The sequence below is a fragment of the Eurosta solidaginis genome, chromosome 3 (genome assembly GCF_040869045.1).
Source record: "Eurosta solidaginis isolate ZX-2024a chromosome 3, ASM4086904v1, whole genome shotgun sequence".
Taxonomy (NCBI): domain Eukaryota; kingdom Metazoa; phylum Arthropoda; class Insecta; order Diptera; family Tephritidae; genus Eurosta; species Eurosta solidaginis.
The window spans coordinates 225,397,002-225,424,801 of NC_090321.1; the positions used below are offsets into that span (position 1 = coordinate 225,397,002).

At 35.8% G+C, this 27,800-nt stretch overlaps 1 protein-coding gene and 1 long non-coding RNA gene across 5 annotated transcripts in view; one reads left to right on the forward strand and one right to left on the reverse strand.

Annotated features, from left to right (window-relative positions):
• Positions 1 to 27,800, forward strand: part of Eps-15 (Epidermal growth factor receptor pathway substrate clone 15) — a 42,581-nt gene that overhangs the window by 6,585 nt on the left and 8,196 nt on the right. For all 4 annotated transcript variants that reach the window (XM_067775323.1, XM_067775324.1, XM_067775321.1 and 1 more), the window contains 2 exons: positions 654 to 749; positions 26,239 to 26,836. In XM_067775323.1, the coding sequence (XP_067631424.1) occupies positions 654 to 749; positions 26,239 to 26,836 (694 nt within the window). The remainder of the gene's footprint in view (positions 1 to 653; positions 750 to 26,238; positions 26,837 to 27,800) is intronic.
• The window catches only part of LOC137245142 (uncharacterized), a 44,282-nt gene that overhangs the window by 3,312 nt on the left and 13,170 nt on the right, over positions 1 to 27,800 (reverse strand). The window lies entirely within an intron of this gene.

Genomic DNA, 27,800 nt, shown 5'->3' on the forward strand with positions numbered 1-27,800 from the left:
TTATTTGAGTAGGGAACAAAACCACATTTTTATCTGGCAGAGAGGGCCAGCGGGTTAGGGGGTTAGAATATACCCGCGGTAGGTATGCCTGTCGTAAGAGGCGACTAAAATACCAGATTCGAGGGGCAATATATAGCTTCTCCAAACCCAATTGTCAACCTCACCTTCGAGCGGCAAATCCCGTTTCACTAACAGACGACGCTATGCCGACCACAAGCTCCTCATGGAACTTGGTGGTGGGGAGGGAGGGATGGCCTGAAGGTTTAATGTGGCCATATAAATCGTTTCCGAGATGGTCGGGCTAGCACCTTAATGGAGCTTTCTTACCGGAGCGTACCGGATCTGTATCCGGCAAAGGACCATCACATCGATAAACGTCCTCAAAGCCTTCGGGGAGCTACCTTATCGCTACAACAACAACAACAACGTTTTTATCTATTTGTAATAAAGTTGAGAGTTTAACACAAAAAATACTTTTGCTATAAAAAAACTGAGCCCTTATTTCCTTCGCATTTGAAAAAAAAATGCGCATAATTTCACAGCAGTGACATCGCAATTTCTTACGCATCACAGTACAGTGAGACCCCTATTATGTCATATGGATTTAATATATTTCACGACCATTTTATTAATGGTATCACTTCCATTCGCAGGCGCCCACACGGCCCACACAACCAGCAACAGATGCTTTCGGTTCAAACACATCTAGCGGAGGTGGCTTCGCTGATTTTGCAGATTTCGACAATAAGGTTGGTAAAAATTTCACATACGTTGGGATCGTTGGTAATGCATGCATGCCACACCTTCACTGAATTACATATAGTTTAGAATGAAACCACTCAACAACTTTTTATTTTTTGCTACATTTTAACTATTTTATCACTAACATACCAATAAAAACCAATAATATTTTTGTATACTAGAATATTATATATCGCTCATTTACTTCAATAGTGTCATAACTCAAAAAACATGACTTTTGAGTTAATAACATATAAACGTACCCAATGTCATGATCTATGTTGTATAAAAAAATCTTTGTGATCAGTAAAAATTTACCACGTGCTATAAAAATTAAAAGATGCCTTTATGTGCGCAACATGTGACAGTTAAAATCTTTAAATGGCTCTCCTGGAAAATTATGTTTTTTGAGTTATGACACTATTTAAATAAATGAGCGATATATCTAATTAATTTAGTTAAAGTTGTTGTTTTATAATTTAGGTTTTGTTTAAAACACACTCACTAACTGTTGTAATAGAGATTTGTAGACGCAGTTTCAGAGTAAGATGGCGACTGACTTTATTCAGTATAATACGAACAGAGGTATAATGAAATAGTATGAAAAGAAAACTGATAATTAGAGTTGCCAGATTTATATTATTTAACAATACTTCCCTTTAATAGAACATCTGGCAACATTGTAAATATATATAAGTAAAAATTTACGACCATTAATTCAAATCCAAAATGTTTACATTGCAAAAACTATGTTAAGTAATACATATGTAAGTTTACTGTAAACCTATTCCGACATTAATAAATTCATTTTTAACAGCTGGTATAGCTTTCGTTAAACCATCTGCCAACATCTCGCTTGTAGAAATGTACTCTAGCTTTAACGACTTATCTTCCAGCCTTTCTTGTATGAATTTCACCTTTATATCGACATGTTTAGTACGTGGAGAAAAATTGTTGTTACGAACAATATGAATTGCGCTTTTGTTATCGCAATACAATGTTGTTGTTTTTGCATCGCGAGGAATAAGCTCAGATTCCAATCGGTTCAACCAAATCGTTTCTTGCATTGCACCCACTATTGACATAAGTTCTGCTTCTGTTGATGACAATGCAACGGTTCGCTGTCTATGCGTTGACCAAGATATAGCACCACCCTGCATAACGAACATGTAACCAGAAGTTGATCGACGCTGATCAAGATCTCCTGCCCAGTCAGCATCGCAAAATCCAACTAGACCTTCAGCAGATTTTTTGTACACGATGCCTTTGTTTATAGTTCCCTTCAAATATCGCATCACACGCTTCACTGCAAGCCAATGAGCTTTGCCGGGATTTTGTGTAAACCGACTCAGTAAATTGACCGCGAAGCTGATATCAGGTCGAGTGTTCTGTGCTGCGTACAACAGACAACCAATAGCCTCCATATATGGAACATTTTCCATCTCTTTCTTTGCTTCTTCAGTTCGTGGACACATTTCAATAGTTAGCTTCTGTGACAAATCAAGTGGCGTAGCAACGGCATTACAGTCATCCATTCCAAAACGTTTGAGCACACTGCAAATATATTCAGATTGATCAAGTTTTATTAGTTTTTTTACCTCATCTCTTTGAACTCGCATGCCCAATACGGATGACGCTGAACCCATGTCTTTCATTTTAAATCTGGAAGACAACTCGCTCTTAATACGCTGTGTAGCCTTTTTGTCATTGGAGAACACCAACACGTCGTCTACATAAATCGCTACGTAAACCATACTTTGATCTTTTACACAATAGTAGATACATTGATCGACTTCGCTCCGAACCAGTCCTAGACCGATGAGTACTGTATTCAATTTATCATTCCAAACTTTGCTTGCTTGTTTCAAGCCGTATAGTGACTTTACCAAACGACATACTCTGCCTGAACCATCATCATAGCCTTCCGGTTGCTTCATGTATACTTCTTCACGAAGCTCACCATTTAAAAATGCTGTTACCGCATCTAATTGATGCACCGCCAAGTCATATTTCGCTGCCATGGCGAACAAGAATCGCAATGAGTTATACCTAACTACCGGTGAATATGTTTCCGAATAATCGACGCCTTGTTTCTGCGAGCAACCTTTCACAACGAGCCTTGCTTTATAACGAACAAGCTCACCAGCTGCATCACGTTTCACTTTGAATACCCATTTTGAACTTATTGCCTTTTTACCAGCAGGCAATTTCGTAAGCACCCACGTGTTGTTTGACTTAAGAGAATCCATCTCCTCTTCCATGGCGCGCTTCCAGGCACTTGATTCTGCACTATACAATGCCTCTTCAACACTAACAGGGTCATCAGCATCAGACACCACTGTCAACAACAAATTTCTTTTCGTTTTGTTTGCAATACGCTCCGACCGACGAATTGGATACAATTTATCATAATCGTCACTATGCATATTAACTGCTTCACTTTCATCAGGAGTATCGTAGTCACTGTCCGAAGATTTGTTGACATCTAACAATTCGATCATATTATTCTCCTCTGAATTGTTAATGTTATAATCTTCCCTTGTATCAATAATATCAATAATCAAATTTGGCTCTGTATGTTTCGTTACGTCACATGAATTTTCTATAAATGTAACATCACGGCTCACAATAAACTTGTAATCAGATTTACGATAAAGCCGGTAAGCTTTTGACACAGCACAATATCCTACAAATATGCACTCATCTGATTTTGCATCAAGTTTTGAACGTTTTTGTTTCGGTATGTGAACCATCGCTGTACAACCAAATATTCGTAAATGCTTTAAATTAGGTTTAACACCTGACCATATTTCTTCTGGACTTCGATTATTACCTCTACATGGAATGCGGTTTACCAAATATGCTGCCGTGTTTGCAGCCTCTGCCCAGAATATATTTCTCAGGCCAGAATCTAATAACATACATCTAACACGTTCAATCAACGTTCGGTTCATACGCTCAGCCACCCCGTTCTCTTCGGGCGTGTAGGGAGCTGTTTTTTGATGAACAATGCCACAATCACGCAAAAAATTTTCAAATGGTTCGTTGCAATATTCAGTGCCATTGTCTGTCCTCAGCACTTTTATTTTACGGCCACACTGTGTCTCTACTTCGCTTTTAAATTCCTTAAATTTAGCAAACACATCTGACTTTCGTACAATCGGTATCGCAAATACCTTTCTTGAAAAATCATCAACAAATACAAGTAAAAATCTTGCACCACTGAACGATTTTGTGCTAATTGGACCAAGCACGTCAGAATGTATGATGTCTAACAAATTTTCTGCACGCGTACCAGCTGATTTGTTTATATTTCTGGTTTGTTTACCTTTACAGCATATAATACACCCTTTGTCACTTGTGCTGCTGTAACTAACGCCAAGCGTTGAATTCTGCACTCGTTTCATATTTTCCTTGCAAATGTGTGCCAGCCTACGATGCCAAAGCTCAAAGTTATCAACTGTAGTCATTGCTCTCCCAACTTTATTTTTAACGCAATCCAACTTGTATAAATCGTTGTCCGCAAATGCCTTTGCTATTAAATTGCCTTTCACATCGAAAATTTTACATACATTTTTTTCGAACACCACCTTTTTGTTTTGCTTAGTCATTTGTCGAACTGACAAAAGATTTGCACAAAGACTAGGAACATATTCAACATTTCGAACATTAGTTGGAATTTTCTGTTTGTTGACATTTAACAGTAGGCTAACATCTCCTACGCTGTTAACAGGAACTCGCTCACTGTTAGCTAAAATAACTTCGTTGTGTTCTGCTGCTCGAACTTTTGAAAGCAACTGTTGATCATTCGTCATATGCGACGTTGCGCCTGAGTCGACGTACCATACACACTCGCCACTCTGAGAGTGTAAACACGAATTCGCTAGCAAAGAATTTGAAAACATAGCTGTCCTGCTTTTACTTTCGTTCTCATTTGCTTTTTTCGACTGTATAGATTTACGACACTCTTTACGCATATGGCCTTCCTGACCACAATTAAAACAACGAAACTTTTTACGAATAGAATTTTTGTCATTCTTTTTTGGTTCGAAATTCTTCGAATACAAAGCGTTGTTGGTGGATTCCTTACTACAATCCAATTTGACGTCTTGCAACAACAAATTCTTTACGCTGTCGACGGTTAACTTCGATTTGGAATTTTCCACTGCCATAACAAGAGCTTGATACTCATTAGGCAACCCAGCTAGCAATAAAGATGCAATCAATTCATCACCGACATTTAAACCTGCACTTTGCAATTTTATTGAAGTCATGACCACTTCATTCACATAATCCTGTATGGTCTGGAACTGTTCGAGTTTTAACTGCACCAGCTTTTTCAAAAGCTCTACCTTGCGAGTTAAACCACTGTCCTCATACGCTGTCATTATTGAATCCCATGCTTCTTTTGCCGTCTGTGCATTTGCTATGTGCGAGAAATTACTCGGCTCCACCATGAGCGTAATCTCCGCCAGCGCCCGTTCGTTTGTGTCACGATCTTTTTCCGATGCATTTTCAGACAAACCTGCTTCGGTGATTTTCCAACAACTTTTCAGCACCAAGTATGACTTTGCATTTCGCCGCCAAACATCAAAATTTTCCCGACCGCGAAGTTTTTCGAAAGGAAAACTGAGTGTGCCCGTCGCCATTTTAATTAAATTAATATATTTAACTTTAATTTTACTCTATGTGGATAGGCCCATAACCTGTTGTAATAGAGATTTGTACACGCAGTTTCAGAGTAAGATGGCGACTGACTTTATTCAGTATAATACGAACAGAGGTATAATGAAATAGTATGAAAAGAAAACTGATAATTAGAGTTGCCAGATTTATATTATTTAACAATACTAACCAATAAAATTTTTGGCATACGTGGTTGTTTTCAAGTGTAGTCCGTTTGAAGACAACCAAGCAATTTGTATGTTGTTTTCAATTAAAGCCTCAATAAGGCTCAATATGAAGCGAGGCACCATGAGACTGTTTGAATGAATTTGTACGGAAATCGCGTATTTCGGCAACGTATATGGAATGTTATATATAAAAACTTTTATAGTTTACAATTGTCACGATTTCAAAAAATTTTAATAATAATTTAAATCCAAGCAAAAATAAAAGTTTTGGAAAATGTTTTTAGGTTTATTTAAACATAATAAGATGATAGGAATTATTTTATATGATTACCCCTAAACAAATGTACTTAAAGCGCCACTTTTAATACAATGATGTAGTCCTGGCGAATTTTGGTTTTCAAATTGATTCATGATACAATTTAAATAAACATGTTTTATTGTAGATACGATTTTATTTAAATATTTTTTCGCCCACCTAAGGGAAAATATTATTATACTCAGCTGAGCAGAGCTCAGAGTATATTTTTTTTGTTCGCATAACGGTAATCCGTAACGGCATAAACTAATCGAGATAGATATCGACTTCTATATATCAAAATGATCTGGGCGAAAAAAGAAATTCATTTAGCCATGTCCGTCCGTCCGTCCGTCAGTCTGTCCGTAAACACGATAACTTCAGTAAATTTTGAGATATCTTTATGAAATTTGATATGTAAGTTCCTGGGCACTCATCTCAGATCGCTATTTAAAATGAACGAAATCGGACTATAACCACGCCAACTTTTTCGATATCGAAAATTTCGAAAAATCGAAAAAGTTCGATAATTCCTTACCAAACACGGCTAGAGCAATCTGGTAGGTGGTTTGGGCTTATGACGCAAAATAGAAAATTAGTAAAATTTTGGACAATGGGCATAGCACCGCCCACTTCTAAAAGAAGGTAATTTAAAAGTTTTGCAAGCTGTAATTTGGCAGTAGTTGAAGATATCTTGATGAAACTTGGCAAGAACATTACTCCTATTACTATATGTGTGCTAAATAAAAATTAGCAAAATCAGATGACGAACACACCCACCCTTCCCAAGACAGTTGGTTCTATGTACCGGAGCGACTAGGAATTTTTCCCGACCAAGGACTGTCATTTCAGTGTAACCCCATTTAGTTCGTTATGTCCCTTCTACGAACACCCACTTTTTAAAAAAAATTTTAAAAGTCAAATTTTAACAAAAAAAAATGAATATCTTTACAGCATATAAGTAAATTATGTCAACATTCATCTCCAGTAATGATATGGCGAAACAAACTACAAAAATAAAAGAAAATTTCAAAATGGGCGTGGCTCCTTCCTTTTTCATTTAATTTGTCGTGAATACTTTTAATGCCATAAGTCGAACAAAAGTTTACCAATCCTTGGGAAATTTGGTAAGGGCATAGCTTCTATGACGAAAACTGTTTTCTGTGAAAATGGGCGAAATCGGTTGAAGCCACGCCCAGTTTTTATACACAGTCGACCGTCTGTCCTTCCGCTCGGCCGTTAACACGATAACTTGAGCAAAAATGGATATATCTTTACTAAACTTAGTTCAGGTACTTATCTGAGCTCACTTTATCTTGGTATTAAAATGGGCGAAATCCGACTATGACCACGCCAACTTTTTCGATATCGAAAATTTAGAAAAATTAAAAAAATGCCATAATTATATACCTAATACGAAAAAAGGGATGAAACATGGTGATTGGATTGGTTTTTTGACGCAAAATATAACTTTAGAAAAAACTTTGTAAAATGGGTGTGACACCTACCATATTAATTAGAAGAAAATGGAAAAGTCCTGCAGCGCGAAACCCAAAGCCCTTGGAATCATGACAGGAATACTGTTCGCGGTATTACATATAAAAATAAATTAGCGGTACCCGACAGATGATGTTCTGGTCACCCTGGTCCACATTTTGGTCGATATCTCGAAAACGCCTTCACACATACAACGAAGAGCCACTCCATTTTAAAACCGTCATTAATACCTTTAATTTGATACCCATATCGTTCAAACACATTCTAGAGTCACCCCTGGTCCACCTTTATGGCGATATCCCGAAATGGCGTCCACCTATAGAGCTATGGCCCACTCCCTTTTAAAATACTCATTAACACCTTTAATTTGGTACCCATGTCATACAAACACATTCCAGGGTTCCCTAGGTTCATTTTCCTACATGGTGATTTTCTCTTATTTTGTCTCCAAAGCTCTCAGCTGAGTATGTAATTTTCGGTTACACCCGAACTTAGCCTTCCTCACTTGTTAAATACATATCTCGTTTCAGACTCTAGCTCAGAGCGAAGTTACTTAAAAAGCATTGCAAGATTCTCTGCAGAAGAATTTTTTATATATATCTGCTAAAAAATGGCGGAAAAAATTGTTTGTAAACTTTGTCAATCATGTGTTTTATCTTCATAAATAAAAAAAAAATGTAATGAATTTTACAACGATAATTGCTAATTTTCGAAAAGATCTTAGAAAAATTCAAAACTTCGAGAAGTTTTAATAATCTTTATGAAAATTTTAAAATAGTTCAATTAAATACTTTATAAACAAATTTCGAAAACTTGTGCGAAAAAGTTTTTGAATTAAGTATGTGAAAGAATGTCGAAAACATATTAGACAAATTTCGGAAGTTTTAAAAAACGTTCATGAAAATTTCAAAATAGTGCAATTGAATACTTCATAAACCAATTTCAAAAACTTGTTCGAAACAATTTTCAGTTCTTTTTTTTAAACGTTTTTGAAATTGTTTTACGTAGTTTTCGTCATAAAATTTATTTAAGCTTTGTTTTTTTTTTTTAAATACAAAAAAAAACGAAGAAAATAACTTGAAAAACCACATTTGCGCTCAACCCAACGTACTTGCAATGTCTTCATGCTTACAAAAAAATTACCTTAAGGTCCATTGCAATATTGTCCCATTCTGGCGTAGTTATCTGTACAATACTCAGAGTTTTTGGCTCACTAGGATATTTTTTAAAGCCCATCGGCGTGCCATCAAATGGAAGTTTGTCGCTTATATTGCATTGCTTCCGGTTTAAGTTCATTCATTGCTCAACAGAAAGCTAGTTCACAATCGAACACTAGATCCAAATTATTTAGTTCACAGTATAAGGTATTGCCAAGTGATTTTTGTTTTTGTCAATTATATAATTTGCTGTAAAGCTTTTTTCTTTAATTTTTTGGTCTCGTTAAATTTAAAATACAGTACACAGTTATTTATTACGCAGCCTTCATAGTTCAAAAATGTTTTTGTTTTGTTTGTTTGTTTGTTATTAACCCCTCTTCCACCATTGTTGTGTTAAAAATTTACCAATAAGGTGTCTAACACTGCGCTTCCATTTTCTGAAACTCTATTTTCAGTGAACATCATAAATATCAATCAATCACGTATTATAATTCTTAAGTAAAAGTTATGTAGCTATAAGTGTTTTTCTTACATATTCAAAAAAAGCATAACACACCATTACATATACGCATTAACCCAATTATGTATGTATCTATGAAACATAAGATATAAAAACTAAAAAAAGTCTAGTTAATACTCCCTTAGTTAATTTTCATAAATGCAAATTGTAATAATTAAAAAAAAAAATTCGCGAAAATTCTACTACGCAAATTGTATTATGAATATTAAACTAAAAAGCAAATAGTATTCAATATTATCATATATTCCCTCTAATAAATTGACACACATACTTACATAGTACATAAAAATTACTCTTAACTCGTTCTCGTACCTAACCAAGTTGGTGACAAAGAAGTTTATATTTTAAGTGTTGTAATTGTATATATATTTTTTTTAACGCATAATTAAAAAATTTAAATAGTTTTTGAAAGGTTCATAAAATTATATACACCTGCGCGTAAAAAATAGCAGCAACAACTGTTATTACGTTCTTTCTTAAATATATTTTTGCTAATTAAAAAAATGCAATAAACTATACACCAAAAACTACGTAAACGAAGTTCGCAAATGTTTTCGAAAAAATCGAAAACTTTAGAGGTCTTTTAAAACCTTGATGATTTGTTTTAGAAGTTACGGACAATGCATGAGTATTAACCTGGGTCGATTTGTATGGACGAACGTTAACCGATATCGCGCCATCGATTTTTCGATAGGATTTGGGTTCAGGAAAAAAAGTTCCGTTACGCATACCCAAACAAAAAAATTTGCGAGCCTGCGAATTTTTTTTGTTTCTTTTTAATGAAAATTTTTTTAGTAGGCCCAAATCCTATGGAAAAATCGATGGCGCGATATCGGTTAATAAATCGACCCAGTCTAATGAGTATGCAGTTTTTGATAGCTGTTTTGAATGGTGCCTTCAAATCTTTTTTAATATAAAAACCGTAATTTGACCCAAGTTGAATGAAAGAAAAATCATTGCGAGTTTTGAAAGAAGTTAAATTTGTACAACGTCAGACTAATTTCAATTTTTCTAGAATACTGAATACTCAAAAGGTCGACTAAAATTTTAAATATAACTTTAGAAATCTTCATTAAGACTTAAAAACTTAACGAGTTTTATAATTTTTTCGTATTTGAGAACTATCTAATAGTTTTTGTTTAAACAATTCATTAAAGTTTCTGTTCAGTTTCAGTCAAGAGGTATCAAATAATTAATCGTGCTCACTTACACACATTATGATTCTCTTTCGTTTAGTAGTAGCTGAGCAAGCATCGCATTTTTCAAAATATTCCAATTTTTTTTTAAACACTCTCCCTGACGTTCCTAGATGTCCACTGAATAGTATACATACCCCAAAACCGATCTGCAACGTCAACGGAGCTAACCGCGCACATCTAAAGTTGTATAAAAATTGTGTGCAGTTCGATGTATTTTTGGACCAAAAAGCAATATACCCTTCTACACTTGTTCACTTGTTTAGCCTTAATAAAATCTAGTTAAATTTTCTTTTAGGACAGGTAAATGTGTTTTTAATTTATATGTTAGATTTTTTATACCACATGCTTTAACAGAGTTATTCTACTTGTATTGCTACTAATTTTCAATATTATTTTTTTTTAAAACCCTTGCAAACAAAAAGAAATATCTCTTTTTCATGGCATATCATGTCAGTAATTTTTTGGCAATACATTAGCTTATGTTTCTTTCAAAGTTTAATAACAAAAACGGCTGCGAATACAGCGATTTTTTGAGTGGCGTTCAATTTTGTAAGAGACTGATATCCCTATTGGCAAAAGGTGGCAACCCTGTCAAAACATCATCAGTGGTAAAACCTAGGTAAAAAGTCTTAAAATGTAATACTACTTATATCGATATACCAAATTTGATTCAAATCAGTCAAGCCGTTTCCGAGATGGTAGTGGATATACAAAGAAATATAAAAAGGAGGTGAGGTGGCAACCCTAAGTGGCAACCCTACTCAAAAGTGTCAATAGAAAAGCGGAGTAAAATACCTTTCGTTCGATACCCATATAGACATACATATCTCATGTAATGCCAAAAAATGACCCCGGGTCCCTCCGAAACCGGGGGATCGATCCAAGTAATTCTGCGCGGAACACCGTGGATTTACTGTCAAAAATTTCCTTTCATAGCAATGAAGTGAGACAACTACTTTTTTAACAGAAATAACTGCTGTTTTAGTTTTGGCCAGCTAGATTGATCGTATACCCTACCGTGCGTCGTAGCAACATCCGAGTAGGCTATTGTTTATTTGTGTAAAATAAGATACGCTCATGCGCGGAATGTTTTAACTGTTCACTGTGAGCAATAATATATTAAAATTGTTTTGTAGAGTCATGTAATAAAATTCTCTTTTTAAACGATTTTTTATAGTACATTTACAAATTAACTTTTGAGTGTAAACAATCATGCACGCAAGTGTTTTGCTTTGTTGCTCGTTAATCAGCGACTAACCCTTGGTGACCAATGGTTTAAATTAACGAATATAAAAAAGAAAAGAGTGCCGTCGCCGTGGTGTGGTGGTAAAGCATGCTCTGCCTACCACACCTAAGATCGTGGGTTCAATTTCCGTACATAGAAACATCAAAATTTAGAAACATTTCAATGAGAACAAAGTTTTTCTAATCGCGGTCTCCCCTTGGCAGTATTTCGGCAAACACTCCGAGTATATTTCTGCCATGAAATGCTTCTCCGTGAAAACTTATCTAACTATGTAGGTCGCGTCCGCCAATTTGTAAGTAAAATTAATAGGAGCACGACGCAAATTGGAAGAAAAGCTCAGCCTTAATTTCTTCGGTGGTATATCGCGCCTTGTATATATACATATATATATATATATATATATATATACATTTTTTTTATAAAGAAGAGAGTAACTGACAAAGCTTTCTAATAATTTTTGCTGTTATTTTATTTACTCGCAGGTGCATACAGATACTATATGTGTAGTAAACTGAGTCGATTTATTAACCGATATCGCGCCATCGATTTTTCGATAGGATTTGGGCTCAGGGAAAAAATGTCCACTACGCATACCCAAAAAAAATTTTCGAGCCTTCGAAATTTAAATTTTTTTGACTTTTTTTCGACTTTGATTTTTTTCATGACCTACTAAACAATTTTCATTTGATTATAAAATATTATTATTTTTTTTTTTTCAAAAAACTGTTATCGCCAATGTTTTTAGCGGACATTTTTGGGTCCGGACAGGGTATACATATGAAAATTTTTTTAGTAGGTCATGAAAAAAACCTTAAAAATGGAAGTCGAAAGAAAGTCAAAAAAATGAAATTTCGCAGGCTCGAAAATTAGTTTGGTTTCGTCCCTACAAAACCCACCCTAATGTGTAGTATGTATGACGATCTTAACGTTAATAAACGAAACGAAGTGACTTCGTTCCGTTTATTAGCGTTGATTATCGTAACGAAATGATATCGTTTCGTTCGTTAAGCATGCCTGGATTTTCATCACATAGTATTAATATCTTGAATTCGTTTGTATATTTAAATATATACATATATAAACAAACAAAACATTCCATGCGACGAAAAGCTTTTTAAATAAATAAATTACGTAAATAATTAGTTTAGCTAAAATATTTAAAAATACTAAATATAATACAATTTTACACTCTACATAAATGTTATAACGCTACAGCAATACTCATATCTAAATAATTTACACTTATTTGTGTTCGAAATACTTTATAAAATACGCTATTTTTTTCGTCATTATATACCTACATATGTATTTCGAAACCTGGTGCTTTAAACACTTTGTAACCCATCATAAATACCGACAATTTTTTTTAAATTACATACATACGTCTAACTATAACAAAGTTAATTTTTGTCTGTGTATATGATCAAACCATTTTTTTTTATTAATTACTAGCAAAAAGTATTTTTTGCGTTATTCGAAGTAAGCGCCTCAAAAACAGGAAGGGGTTCCAATTTCGAAATTAGAATTTTCGTAAAATTTAATTTAAATTATTGTATGTAAACAAGTTAAAAAGTGTATGTTCCAGCCCAGATGTAGATTTTCAATGAAAACACTAGAGTTTGCGTAAAGTGAGGAGTTCTGGGACGAATATAGAGATCTTTAGAGGATATAAAAACGTGACATGAGCAGGTCGAAAAGTGTGACATGGAAAAATTTCTGTGCGGACATAGCATGCTCCAGCCAAACGGTGAGACTGAGGAAAGTCTCAGTCAACCTCAACTATCCGTGGCGAATCCTGTTTCATTAACAGCCGAGGCTCTGAGGACCCCGAACTCCTCATGGATCTAGGGGGTGGGAGGGCGTTATGGCCTAGAAGGTTGTTGTTGTTGTTGTAGCAGTGCTTAGCCCCAATCCAATAGGTGTGACCGATCACAAATTGTCATTAATATCCTCTAACGGGAGTCCAAGGAAATTTGCTGTTTCAACAGGGGTGGACCGTAATGAGAGTGGTGTTAGAGGCGTTGGTTCCACATTACAATTGAAGAGTTGGTTGGTGTCATGTGTACACATTGCAAGTGGGGTATATCAACATTCAAGTTGATATTTAAAAAATCTTTTATTTTGATTTTGTTTTTAAAAATTTATATTTTGTTTATTTTTGAGTTTAGATATTTTCTAACTAATTAGAATTTTCTTTTTTTGAAGTTATTCAAAATTTATTCCCAGTAAATATAGTGTTAACTACTTTGTACTCCTTACTTTAATTTTTAAAATAATTTTAATTGAGTTTTCGTGTTAACTTAAAATTTTGAATAACTTCAAAAAAAGAAAATTCTAATTAGTTAGAAAATATCTAAACTCAAAAATAAACAAAATATAAATTTTTAAAAACAAAATCAAAATAAAAGATTTTTTAAATATCAACTTGAATGTTGATATATTAATACAGAAAATAATAATTTTCTATTTAATTTTGTTTAATATATTTTAAACTTTATTTTTTTTAAAAGATATTTTTGATGGCTTAAAATATTTTATTTTTTAATAATAAAAAATAAATAATATAGTAAGAATAAATTTAAAATATAACAAGTATATTTGTTACAAGTAGATAACTCTACATGGGGCATACATTTTGTATGTCGGGGTTAATTCTGGATAGATAAGAGTTTAACCTGTCACAGTATCCAGATCGAAGTTGAGCTAGAGTGACTCGTGTTTCCCTAGGGTGTGTGCGTTCCTCTTCTGCAAGTTTAGGGTATTGTTCTTTGAGTACAGGATTCCACGGGCAATTCCTGACATAGAGGTCCGACGCCTGTTTGGGGAGTTCACTCAGGACCTGCTTGTGTTCTTTGCTTCAAACGGCTGTGTTCTCAGGTGCCGTATTTCCTCATAATGCTTACGGAGATGACTCCTTAAGCCCCTGGGCAGTGTTGGCTCATCAATGAGATGTCTGTTGGGATGCCCAGGTTTCTGGGTATTCAACAGGAACTGTTTGGTTAGCATTTCATTTCTCTCCGTAATGGGGAGTATTCTCGCATAATTATGTAGATGGTGTTCTGGGGACATAAGAAGGCAACCCGTGGCGGTTTTGAGGGCTGTATTTTGGTAGGCCTGTAGCTTCTTCCAGTGAGTAGTCTTTAGGCTTGGCGTCCATATCGGGGACGCGTAGCATGCAATCGGCTGGCCAAATACTTTATGAGTGGTAATGAGCGTTTCTTTATCTTTTCCCCAAGTACTGCCAGCAAGAGGTTTGAGGATTTTATTACGGCTCTGGATTTTCGGTACAATTTTGGCTGCATGCTCACCAAAATGTAGATCCTGATCAAACGTTACACCCAAGATTTTGGGGTGTAAGACAGTCGGTAACGTAGTGCCATTGACTTGGATGTTCAAAATGGTCGACATTTGGGACGTCCATGTTGTAAATAAGGTCGCCGATGATTTAGTTGGTGATGATGCCAGATTTCGCGATGTGAAAAACTGGAGAGATCAGGGAGGTAGCCGTTTATTTTGTTGCAAAGCTCATCGATCTGTGGGCCTGCGCCTGTGGCCATTATTGTGCAGTCATCGGCGTAGGAAACGATAGTAACTCCTTCTGGTGACGAAGGTAGCTTTGACATGTGGAAGTTAAACAAAAGTGGGGATAGGACACCACCCTATGGCACCCCTTGTTTAATTCTTCCTGGTTTTGATGTTGCGTTTCTAAATTGCACCCATGCCTGCCGACCACTCAGATAATTTTCGGTCCACCTTTTAAGACTTGGGGGAAGGGTATACCCTTCTAGGTCTTGCAGTAACGTGCCATGGTTGACCGTATCGAAAGCTTTTGATAGGTCTAGCGCACCGAGTATTGTTTAAACCGCAATTTATCTGGGTGCTAATGGCATTTAGCGCGGTGGTTGTGCTATGAAGTTTTCTAAAGCCATGTTGATGACAGGCTAGTTGCAAATTTGCTTTGAAATAGGGGAGCATAATGGCTTCAAGCGTCTTGGCTACTGGTGATAGAAGAAGGAAATAAAGCCCAGAGACGGATATAAAAGGGCCAACGGACACGGTCACACAGCAGTGAGGAATCCCTTGAGGCACTACTTAACACACACTTCCCATCAAGAGACGATGCGGAAGAGTTGTGCAAAAACATCTACCCTTCAAATATGGAGCGAACAGTACCAGGATTGGGGACAAATACTCAAATTGAATAGGCGATAAAAACTTTTGCAAAGTTCAAAGCGCAGAGGCCCTGCTATTTTGCAGATGGCAGGTGGGACGATTGTAAAATCGTTTAGTAAAATCTTTGAGGGTTGCATAAAACTGATCCACGTCCCTTCTTCGAAGGCGGCAATAACCAGTCATCTGCACCGGAAAGACTATAGGGCTGTTTTTTTGACATCTTTTCCACTCAATAGATGTATGTATGTATTAAATCAAACATGGATGAAGCATTGTTCTCTTCAGAACAACCTGCTTACACCAAGTGCAAATCCGTCGATACTACATTTTATAGGGTGTTCATGAATAAAGAGAAAGCCCTGGAACACTAGGCTCATGCCTTAGGTGTTTTTCTGAACATCGCCGGGGCTCTCAACAATCTCTCGAAACGAGCAATCATGTACAGTGCCAACTCGATTGAAGTACAACCGGCCTTACAAATTGGATCGGCTCCATTCTAAGATGCAGAATTATCACGTCCCAATGAGGTTTATGCGGGGCCACCAAAACCTCTAAACAGAGAAACGCCACAGGGTGGTGTATTATCACCGATGCTGTGGACTCTGGTCATAAACTGATTGCTAAGCCCGTGCGAAAAAGGACCAGTCAGTCTCACGGCGTATGCAGATGACGTTTTAGCGCACGATGTCTACCGAAAATGTGCTGTGCGGCGGATCAGGCGCATCTGGAGTCGGGTTAGCCGTATGACCATAGCAGTATAGCGCCATCTAATATAAAACGTACTACATGATTCCGCACCTGAGCTTCGAAAGAGAGCCGAAGAGTTGGCGCGAGGAGAACATACTATACACGTGTACACCGATGGTTCCAAAATAACGAAAGAGCTCGGCTCTGCTGTTTACTGGTTCGATACATAAATAAGAAGATTACATGGGCTGCCGGCTCACTGCAGTGTCTTTCAGATGGATATTGTAGCCGTGAAGAAAGCAATCGCGTCAATATATAAACTGATAGTCAGGAGGCGGTTAAGGGAATATTCGTGCACAGTACTTTTATTGGGTTCCCGGTCATAAAGGGATAACGGGTAACGAAAATGCAGATGGGTTGGCAAAGAAGGGTCGCCGATGGACGGCCCAATCCGTTTGGGAGTAATCCATACAGAAGTTGTATATGATCCATCAAGCGGGATAGGCTTTACGACATTAGACTTACAAAGTGGCTCATATCCCTAAAGAGGGAAGACTTAAGGCTCACGATAGGCACACTAACTGAACACTGCGTTCTGGTGTCACATGCTTATAAGTTAGGCCTCGTCTGTAACAGGTGTATGAAGTTCCAGCTGCAGGAAGAAACGGTTGAGCACGTTCTGTGTTCGTGTCTTGGTTCGCGAGCTCAAGGCTCCGGCCACTCGGGCAGCAGGGTTTCCAGGTACCAATTAAGGTATATCCAAGAAAACTTCTCCATTTGCCAAGTGTTATTCTATTACGTAAGTTCTGGTACATAATTGGGGTTTCCCATTAAGTCGTCAAACAAATTTTGCTAACACTATGGACACATTCAGTCTATGTGACGTCTTTATTGGCAGGCCAGTTCAACTTAATCTAACTATAGGGTTGCAAATGTGTATATATTTCATAACAAAGTTTCAACTTTTCCTTCCTTAAATATAGGCACATCCATTTACTTGATTTTACTCAATTTCTGACTTAAGTCACAAAATCAATCTATTAGCCAAGTTTTATCAGTTGTATCAGTTTTTTAATTTTTCGAAATTTTCGATATCGAAAAATTGGGCGTTAGATTTTGCCAATATGTAGTATCAAAATATAAAATTATACTGGATCCAAAAAAACGCGTGTGCCGAACTTGGTCGTATTCTAAATTTTTGCTCAAGTTATTGTGTTAACGGACGAACAACCAGACGAAAATGTGTATAAGCACAGCTGGGTTAAAAACTAAAAAAGTTAAAATGTGGCGTGGTCGGCTTCTTTAATTAAAAAAAAGAAGCTTCAAAAATTCAAAAAAATATATACAACGAAGCGCCCAATTTCGAACTTCCAATGTCAATAGCTATGTATATTTTGGAGGTAAATTTCGAAAAACGGTGGAATTACCTTGTGCTTATGGCTTTTCAAAATAATGGTTTGATCCTGTACTCAGCCGGAAACTGTACAGTGTTACCTTTCGATCTTTCTTTAAGACGAACTGAAATTTATTTCTTAACTCCTTATTCTTATTTTTATCTCCTGAGAGAAACAGAAAACGATAAAAAGAATAATTTGCTCAACAACATTTATCTCTCCTTAAATAACACTATGCCACAAAATCAACTTTTTTCTGGGTATTGGACCAAACCCACTTTTTGGTACAGATTGAGGCTTAAGTAGAAAAAGTACTATCTCCGTTTTTCGAAGTTAGCCTCCAAAACATAGATACCGCCTTTCGAAGTTAGCCTCCAAAACAGAGATATCCGCTTTCGAAGTTCGAAATTCTACATTTCGAAATTTTATTTTTTTGTTAACGCGTTCAGCAAATTAAAAAAGTAAAAATGTGGTCGTAGGCCGCTCTTTTCCTTTATTTTAAGGGCGGAATTCTTTTTTTGAGAAATTTAGTATAATAGCTGTTATACGAGGTGAAAAGTCAGATAGTCCCATGATAGTGGCTACTACTTTCATGTCTGCACATACGCTCCACTGGAATTGCTCGTACTTTAATTTTCAAAAAAAGAATTCAAATAAAAGAAAAAGGTGGACCACGACCACATTTTTACTTTTTTAATTTGCTGAACGCGTTAACAAAAAAATTATATTTCGAAATGTAGAATTTCGAACTTCGAAAGCCGATATCTCTGTTTGGAGGCTAACTTCGAAAAACGGAGATAGTACCAGCCGGCTGTTGCACAATGTAATTGTTGTTATGAGGCTTTTTTCAATTAATAGAGAGTTATCCGAGGGCTTATTGGCCTGCTCCGATATTTTGTGTCTTGAATCATTATCGTCTACCGATTTGCTTCGATTTTTATCGATTATTTCGGAAGAGTATGTGAACAGTTGTGAGCACGAAAATAGCACACAAATTATTAATACATTTTATCAGCTGTTTTATGAAAAATGTAAACCAATTTCGTTGTAAAAGTGGCTGATACAATTTTTTACATAATTTTTCGCTGTTGTTTTCCAGTTCACAACGACTGCGGAACAGCGATGGGCTATATATATACATCGTCTCAAAAGCCGTCGATGCTTTGTGTTATCAGCTTCCGATATTTTAGTTCTTGTCCTTTCAGTGCTTTTAACTGAGCATTTCTATATCATTACATACAAACAAGCTTTACACTTTTCACACATAACTTTCTTATTCGCATTCCCATTACATCTACCCAAATAAATACCCTGAATGTGCAAACAAGAGTTATCTAAAAGTTTAAGACGTTCATTAAGTACACTATTTATTGTATTGTAACAAGACAAAATATAGCCGCATATAAAAGAAAAAAAAAAAATAGATCATGAGAAAATAAAATAGCAATTAAAAACTAAATTGGAAAAATGCCTGCATAAATATAAACGGTGGTGAAGGATTAGAAATGACTAAAATATAAATAAATAAAAACATTTTCGACTAGTATGATTACAGCAGTGATGTAGAAAAATGCATCTAATGGTATAATTTCCCCAAGCAAAAAATAAATAAAAATGAAAAATACATTATACTAAAGCAAAGTTTACGCCCGTCTATCATTTTTCCGTGTTTAAAAAATTTAGAGTTTTTATATACTATCTCCGTTTTTCGAAGTTAGCCTCCAAAACATAGATACCGCCTTTCGAAGTTAGCCTCCAAAACAGATATATCCGCTTTCGAAGTTCGAAATTCTACATTTCGAAATTTTATTTTTTTGTTAACGCGTTCAGCAAATTAAAAAAGTAAAAAGTGGTCGTGGGCCGCTCTTTTCCTTTATTTTAAGGGCGGAATTCTTTTTTGAGAAATTTAGTATAATAGCTGTTATACGAGGTGAAAAGTCAGATAGTCCCATGATAGTGGCTACTACTTTCATGTCTGCACATACGCTCCACTGGAATTGCTCGTACTTTAATTTTCAAAAAAAGAATTCAAATAAAAGAAAAAGGTGGACCACGACCACATTTTTACTTTTTTAATTTGCTGAACGCGTTAACAAAAAAATTTTATTTCGAAATGTAGAATTTCGAACTTCGAAAGCCGATATCTCTGTTTTGGAGGCTAACTTCGAAAAACGGAGATAGTACCAGCCGGCTGTTGCACAATGTAATTGTTGTTATGAGGCTTTTTTCAATTAATAGAGAGTTATCCGAGGGCTTATTGGCCTGCTCCGATATTTTGTGTCTTGAATCATTATCGTCTACCGATTTGCTTCGATTTTTATCGATTATTTCGGAAGAGTATGTGAGCAGTTGTGAGCACGAAAATAGCACACAAATTATTAATACATTTTATCAGCTGTTTTATGAAAAATGTAAACCAATTTCGTTGTAAAAGTGGCTGATACAATTTTTTACATAATTTTTCGCTGTTTTCCAGTTCACAACGACTGCGGAACAGCGATGGGCTATATAATATACATCGTCTCAAAAGCCGTCGATGCTTTGTGTTATCAGCTTCCGATATTTTAGTTCTTGTCCTTTCAGTGCTTTTAACTGAGCATTTCTATATCATTACATACAAACAAGCTTTACACTTTTCACACATAACTTTCTTATTCGCATTCCCATTACATCTACCCAAATAAATACCCTGAATGTGCAAACAAGAGTTATCTAAAAGTTTAAGACGTTCATTAAGTACACTATTTATTGTATTGTAACAAGACAAAATATAGCCGCATATAAAAGAAAAAAAAAAAAATAGATCATGAGAAAATAAAATAGCAATTAAAAACTAAATTGGAAAAATGCCTGCATAAATATAAACGGTGGTGAAGGATTAGAAATGACTAAAATATAAATAAATAAAAACATTTTCGACTAGTATGATTACAGCAGTGATGTAGAAAAATGCATCTAATGGTATCATTTCCCCAAGCAAAAAATAAATAAAAATGAAAAATACATTATGCTAAAGCAAAGTTTACGCCCGTCTATCATTTTTCCGTGTTTAAAAAATTTAGAGTTTTTAGTGCCGAAGGTGTTGTTCATGGCGAAACTGTACAAGGTGGCAGCACGGGGACAACTGATTTGTACTTTTTTAATACGAATTGATACAACAACTTCAGGCGCAGTACGATTTGGACATTAAGGGCAAATTAATGGTGACTTATAACCATAAAACCGTAACCAGATAAAACAGCTGATCGAACCTACCTTATGGAAATCAATGTAATCGATTAATGGTGCCATACCATAACGTTAACGCCATAACCATACCATATCCAACCAATTGGTTCTTGGTTTCTCGCCATATCCATAACCTAAAAATTTTGAGTTGGTGAATTTAATAACTTTTTGTAGATTTTATTCATTGTTTTGGATACTTTATGACTAAGAGACTTATTTTTTGTGAAATATGTTTGTAATTTTTTGCGTTTTCTTCATTTTTATGAAATTTTCACGATTTTTAGGTTAAGGCACCATTAATCGATCACATTGGAGATGGTTATGGATATGGGTATGGTTACGACTATGGCGTTAGGGTTAAGGAAATTTAATTGGCTCTTTTAGTCCATCGATTTACAAAAACAAAGTACATGGACATTTTTATTTGTGTTTGTGCTGCCACCTTGTATGGTTCCGCCATAGGTGTTGTTAGCTTTTTCACACTAATCAATTGCCTTATAATTTTGGTGAACGTAAGAAAATAACTTTACAGAAGCCATATGGAAAAAATTTTCAAATTGAAATTATTTGATTTAGTTGCTGTTTACACACAAACATTTTTGTTGCTCATTATCGGAAACTTCCTAGTGACTCAATGTTCGTCTAACTCATTAACAAGACAACGATGCCATAGTCATGTAGTCATGTACAGAGCTAGAATGTTCTGTGAAGTAATCAACTGAAACGTTTGATTCTGGCCCCAAACAGTATGCTGGCGCCATTAGGAAACATCTTCTTTATAGTTGAAGAGATCACCCAATGCTTTGCTCTCACCGACGAGATCTTTGTCGTTGTTGTCGTTAAACGACAAATTTTCCATCGCCTTTGGCGATTAAGTGCTGTCCACGGATGACATTGCTAGACGGCGGGGCAATAGATGCGCTCACATGCATATACATAGCGCGTCTCCTATTACCATCACCGCCAAAGAATTTGAAGATGCCATCGATCATGATAACCATCTAAAGCAGTAGGCCCAGACGGTATAGCCATGCCAATGCCTAAAAAACTTGGCAAAGAGGCATTTAAATATCTAGCACATGACTTCAACCTGTCTTTGTCCGCCTTCGTCATCACCGAAAAATGGAAAATGGCTAGGGTGGTACCAGCACGAAAGCCTGGGAAACCAGCTAACGTAGGAGAATCTTATCGTCGGATATCTCTCCTACCGCCAGTAGCTAAGACATTTGCAGCCATTTTGCTTCCGTATTTCACTGCAAACTTTCGTCTTTCCAATCATCAGCATGGCTTTCGAAAACTACATAGGACTGCCATCGCGCTCAACGCCATCAACACACGGATAAATTGCAGATTGAATCAAAAACCGCACCAAAGAACAGTACTCGTAGCGCTAGACTTATCAAAAGCTTTTGATACAGTTAACCATGGCACGTTACTGCAAGACTTGGAAGGATCCTCTCGTTCCCCAAGTCTCAAAAGGTGGACCGCAAAACCCAGAAGAATTAAACAAGGGGTACCACAGGGTGGTGTCCTATTACGAATTTTGTTTACTTACTTGATTGGCGCTTAACCGTTTAAACGATTATGGCCGCCCAAGAAGGCGCGCCAGTCGCTTCTTCTCTCTTCCAACCGGCGCCAATTGGTCACACCAAGGGAGTAGAAGGAGTCATCATTGCATCCTACGCCGACGACTACACGATAATGACTACTGGTCCCGACCCATCCATCCATCGATGAGCTGTGTAATAAAATAAACATCTATCTCCGTGATCTCCAGATTTTTCTCCTCGCGAAACCTGACATGAACATGGCAAAGTTCGACCATATTGGATATTCACGAAGATGGCATTACGCTACGCTACCGACTGTCTTACACCAAAAATACTGAGTGATGTTCGTTCGGCGGTAACACTTGGGGAAAAGATAAAGATACGGTCATTACCACTTACAAAGCAATTTCGGGACTCTTTAGTGATCACTTAAGGACTAAATTTGGGATCAGCTGGTTACCAGTTCGGTATAGTTTTCAGGATCATTTCGGGACTATATCGAGAAAATTTAGGTGTTTATTTCTTTCTTTCTTTAATTACAAGTCAAAAAGCGACGCCGGGTTTTAATGACTAATACCGTTTTCACACAGAAACTTAATCGAATCACAAATCTATATAATGAAATAATTAAGTTCCCCTTTTCATACATGCTTCATTAAACGAACATCTGTCAGCAGCCCCAAAAAATATTTAAAATGGTTAAAATGGAAAGCAGCCCTTTCCTTCTTAACTATAAATACAATCAAAATACAATGCATGTGCATAGATGTTGCCCCTAACCAAATATGTGCCTATTTTCGAAAAAGCCATATTATCTTTTGCAGCAAATGCAGCGAAAATAAAATTTTGAATTTTTTTTGTGTTTTTCTAGTTTTCTTAAAGTATTGAAAATAATTTATTATACCTTTCATGAACATGAAATTGTATATTAACTTTGGTCCGATGTTTGTAACGTTGAGAAATATAGAAGATAGACTCACCATTAAGTATGCCGATTTGATCAGGGCGACGAACTGAGTTGATATAGCCATGTCCGTCTGTCCGTCCGACCGTCTGTCCGTCCATCTGTCTGTTTGAACGCAAACTAGTCCCTCAACTTTTGAGATATCTCAATGAAATTTGGTACAAGGATGTATTTTTGTATTATATTAGACATTTGTCGGATCCGGTAGGATCGTTCAACCGATCGTTCAGATAAGACGATTTTGGTCAATCCTGCCGGACTTTAGAAAGTATAAATGTGAAACTCGGTGATATATATTCTAATATATCAAAGAAGATATCCTGAAAAAATCACTTTGATCGGAGTTATATATAGTTACTAGAAGACCCGGCAGACGTTGTCCTGCCTTAAATTTGGCCTATCTGCATACATTTTAATAAGCTTTTTTCGTCTGACTCTGCTCTCCCCCCTCTTTACTTTTTCCTAATCCTTTTATTCACTCCTCCCTCCGTCTTTTTCGCTTCATCTATCTCCATCTTCGTCTCATTCTATCTCTTTCTCAATCTCCTTCTCTCTTTTCTCTTCTCTCAATTCCTTCTCATTCTTCTGTCCCAGAGGGTGGTTTTCGTTGCTTTTGAAATTCGACTTAAAAATTGCACATGGACCAACTAAAGACTTTCCTGAATTTAAAAAAATTTCATAGTACCTCTAAATCCCGGGCCCCCTCAGAAACCCCCCACCCTCTCGGCGGGCCTGGTGATGTGCTATACTTGGTATCATTCGCTATAATATTTTTTATTGATAAGCACGTTGTTTAATTAAACACCAACCAATTACACGGAAGTATATCCGCACCCCTGAAAATGTGAGTGCCGGTGCGTATACGTAGCATTTTATTATTACGTATAAACAAATAAAAAAATTTGCAATAAAATAATATTGCGACTATAAACTGAGATATAACCTATCCTATATTTCAAGTTAGATCGAACTACACACGGGGTGCAAAACAAATTCAAAATCGGTTCAAAAGTTTAGGAGTCCATTGGCGCCAAACATAGTGACACGCGATTTTTATATATAAAGATATCCAATACAACCGATTTTTATCCATTTCTCCCATAATTTCCAATATAAAAACGTTAAACTTGGTGATATTTATTCTAATATATCATAGAAGATTTCCTGAAAAAATCACTTTGATCGGAGCTATATGTATATAGTATATACCTATCCCATAAAACCGATAGAAAGATTTTTGGCCATTTCTCCCTTAGTTTCCAATATAAAAACGTGAAACTTGGTGATATATATTCTAATATATCATAGATTTCCTGTAAAAATCATTTCCATCGGAGCTATATATAATATATATCCCATACAACCGATCGTTCAGATAAGGGGGTTTTTTGCCATTTTTTATATTTATATTAAAATCGTTTAGGTATGTACATCTGTTCACTATATATTTCTTATCTTATACAGCGCATTATTTTGAGATTACGAATGGGATAAGATTATTGTTCAGCCCCATTCTTGAAAGGTATGAAGTCTTCGGCACAGCCGAAGACAGTCCCGTCCTTACTTGTTTTTGATTGTCATTTCTTACATTGACAATAAAATTCGAAGCAACAAGCAAATCCGACTAGATTTTTCACTCGATTAGGCATTCAATAAAGCAATAATGAGATAATTAAGAATTTGTATTTTGTACGGAAGATTGAGTTCAATTATGGCTTTAATGTAGAAAACTTGACTAATTATTACATTAAGCCTCTGTGTGAAATTGGCATAAAACAATTTATTGTTAGGCCTTGAGCTCGATTCGAACCCGCGAGCTTACAAATAAGTAGGCCGATATAACAACAAAAATTGTAAATTCATTTGAAAAAGATAAACGCGAAAAAAATTAATTAATTACAGGCTTGCTATTGCACACAATTCAAAATTTTAGATTGTACTACTTTTTCTTTATACATAATTCCTTCCAAATAAATAAACGTTTTTGAATTTTGAGAAAAATTTTGTTTTTTCTGTCGTCTGATTACTTCCTGAATTTTGACATCTGAATTTTGCCTTCTGAAATTAGACTTCTGAGCTTTGTCTTTCTGAAAAAAGCGTTCTGACTATTGTTTTCTGAATTTTTTCTTTCTGAATTTATGGGGGGCACCTTCAGAATCATTTCACCAACCCTGAGAATCGGTGTTTTATTTCTGAGTGAGGGAGTTTCTTTATAAGAGTTCTTTATATTGATTTGGCATTCCGTGGTAAGGCGAATCTGAACTCGCTCTAAAATTTTATTTCTAAGCGAAAGCCATGAGTGCAGTTCTGCTGGTTATAACTTACTTCCGACGTAAATCGTCTTTGACTGTCATTGCTTGTTAACACAGATATGAATTAATTTCAAAATGTTCTCAGTACCTTCGTATATGTCTGTTGAGGTTTTGGGGCTCCATTATTAAATTTCTTTTACTCGATATTGTTTTTTTTTTTGTTTTTGTATTGGTTTTTCGTTTGTATATTTAAGTTAATAAACATTAACACCTCCATAATTCTATTTTTTTGTTTAAATGCATTTGTGTTACAATACCGCGATGCTGAATTACCATAATTTGCTTATATTCCAATTTACTGTTATAAATGCTATTACATCATAATTTTAATTTTTTTTATTTTTTTATAATTTTATCTCTTTTTATTTCATGTTTTTTCTGTTTTCTCATTACGTGTGTATAAAAAAACCAAATTATCATAGGTTTCGAGCATTCCTCTGCCTATTTCATTCCCAAAAACAACATCATCTTCTGCACTCGTATCACTTAACAGTACAAATAATAGCAATTATAGCAACAACAATTCATTTGACATCACAAATATCACTACAATCAACACAACACCGTCACCCGAGGTGGAAAGGGTCACCACTCCCCCCATTACCACAACAACCCCGTTTGCATTTGTGTCCACATCTTCCGCATCCGTATTTCCAAATTTATCGTCATCAACCTCACTAAAATCGTCAACATTAACGGCAATTGCAAATATTTCAAACAATTCGCCTACAAAAACTTCCTCGACTATAAATGATCCTCCATTAAAAACGCGTTCCATAACACCGCTGCAACAGGCGTCAGCGAAAATGACGGTAAACTCTTTGTTCGATGGCAGCAGCAACAAAATGGGAATGGCAAGTAGTGAAAGACGAGTAAGTCAAATAATTAGTGGACCGACGGATTTCTCAGATGATCCATTTAAAGACTACCGTTATGAGGATCCATTTAGTATTAAAGATCCATTTGCTGATGATGATATTGATACAGATCCAGAGAAGGTCTTCAAGGATGATATATCAGGTAATATTTAAATGAGAATTTTTAATTTTGTTTTAAATTTTATATGCTTCTCATTGTCAGGAAACCTTTCAGACATGGTCCAAGAAAACGCTTCTTCTTCGGGATGGTTGATCTAGTTAGAAACACCAAATAGAACCAAGTCCCCTGCCACTTGTTTTTATACTCAGCTGAGCAGAGCTTACAGAGTATATTAACTTTGTTCGCATACCGGTAATCCGTAACGGCATAAATTAATCGAGATAGATATAGACTTCTATAGATCAAAAGTATATGGGCGAAAAAAGAAATTTATTTAGCCATGTCCGTCCGTCCGTCCGTCCGTCCGTAAACACGATAACTTGAGTAAATTTTGAAGTATCGTGATGAAATTTGGTACGTAGGTTTCTGGGCACTCATCTCAGATCGATATTTAAAATGAACGAAATCGGACTATAACCACGCCCACTTTTTCGATATCGAAAATTTCGAAAAACCCAAAAAGTGCGATAATTCATTACCAAATACGGATAAAGCAATGAAACTTGGTAGGTGGGTTGATCTTATGACGTAGAATATAAAATTAGTAGAATTTTGAACAATGGGTGTGGCACCGCCCACTTTCGAAAGAAGGTAATTTGAATGTTTTGCAAGCCGTAATTTGGCAGTCGTTAAAGATATCATCATGAAATTTGGCAAGAGCGTTACCCCTATTCCTATATGTTTGCTAAATAAAAATTAACAAAATCGGATGACGAACCCGCCCACTTTAAAAAAAAAAATTTTTTTTAAGTCAAATTATAACAAAAAATTTAATATCTTTACAGTATATAAGTAAATTATGTCAACATTCAACTCCAGTAATGATATGGTGCAAAGAAATAATTAATTTGTCTATAATACTTTTAATGCCATAAGTCGAACAAAAATTAACCAATCCTTGTGAAATTTGGTAGGGGCATAGATTCTATGACGATAACTATTTTGT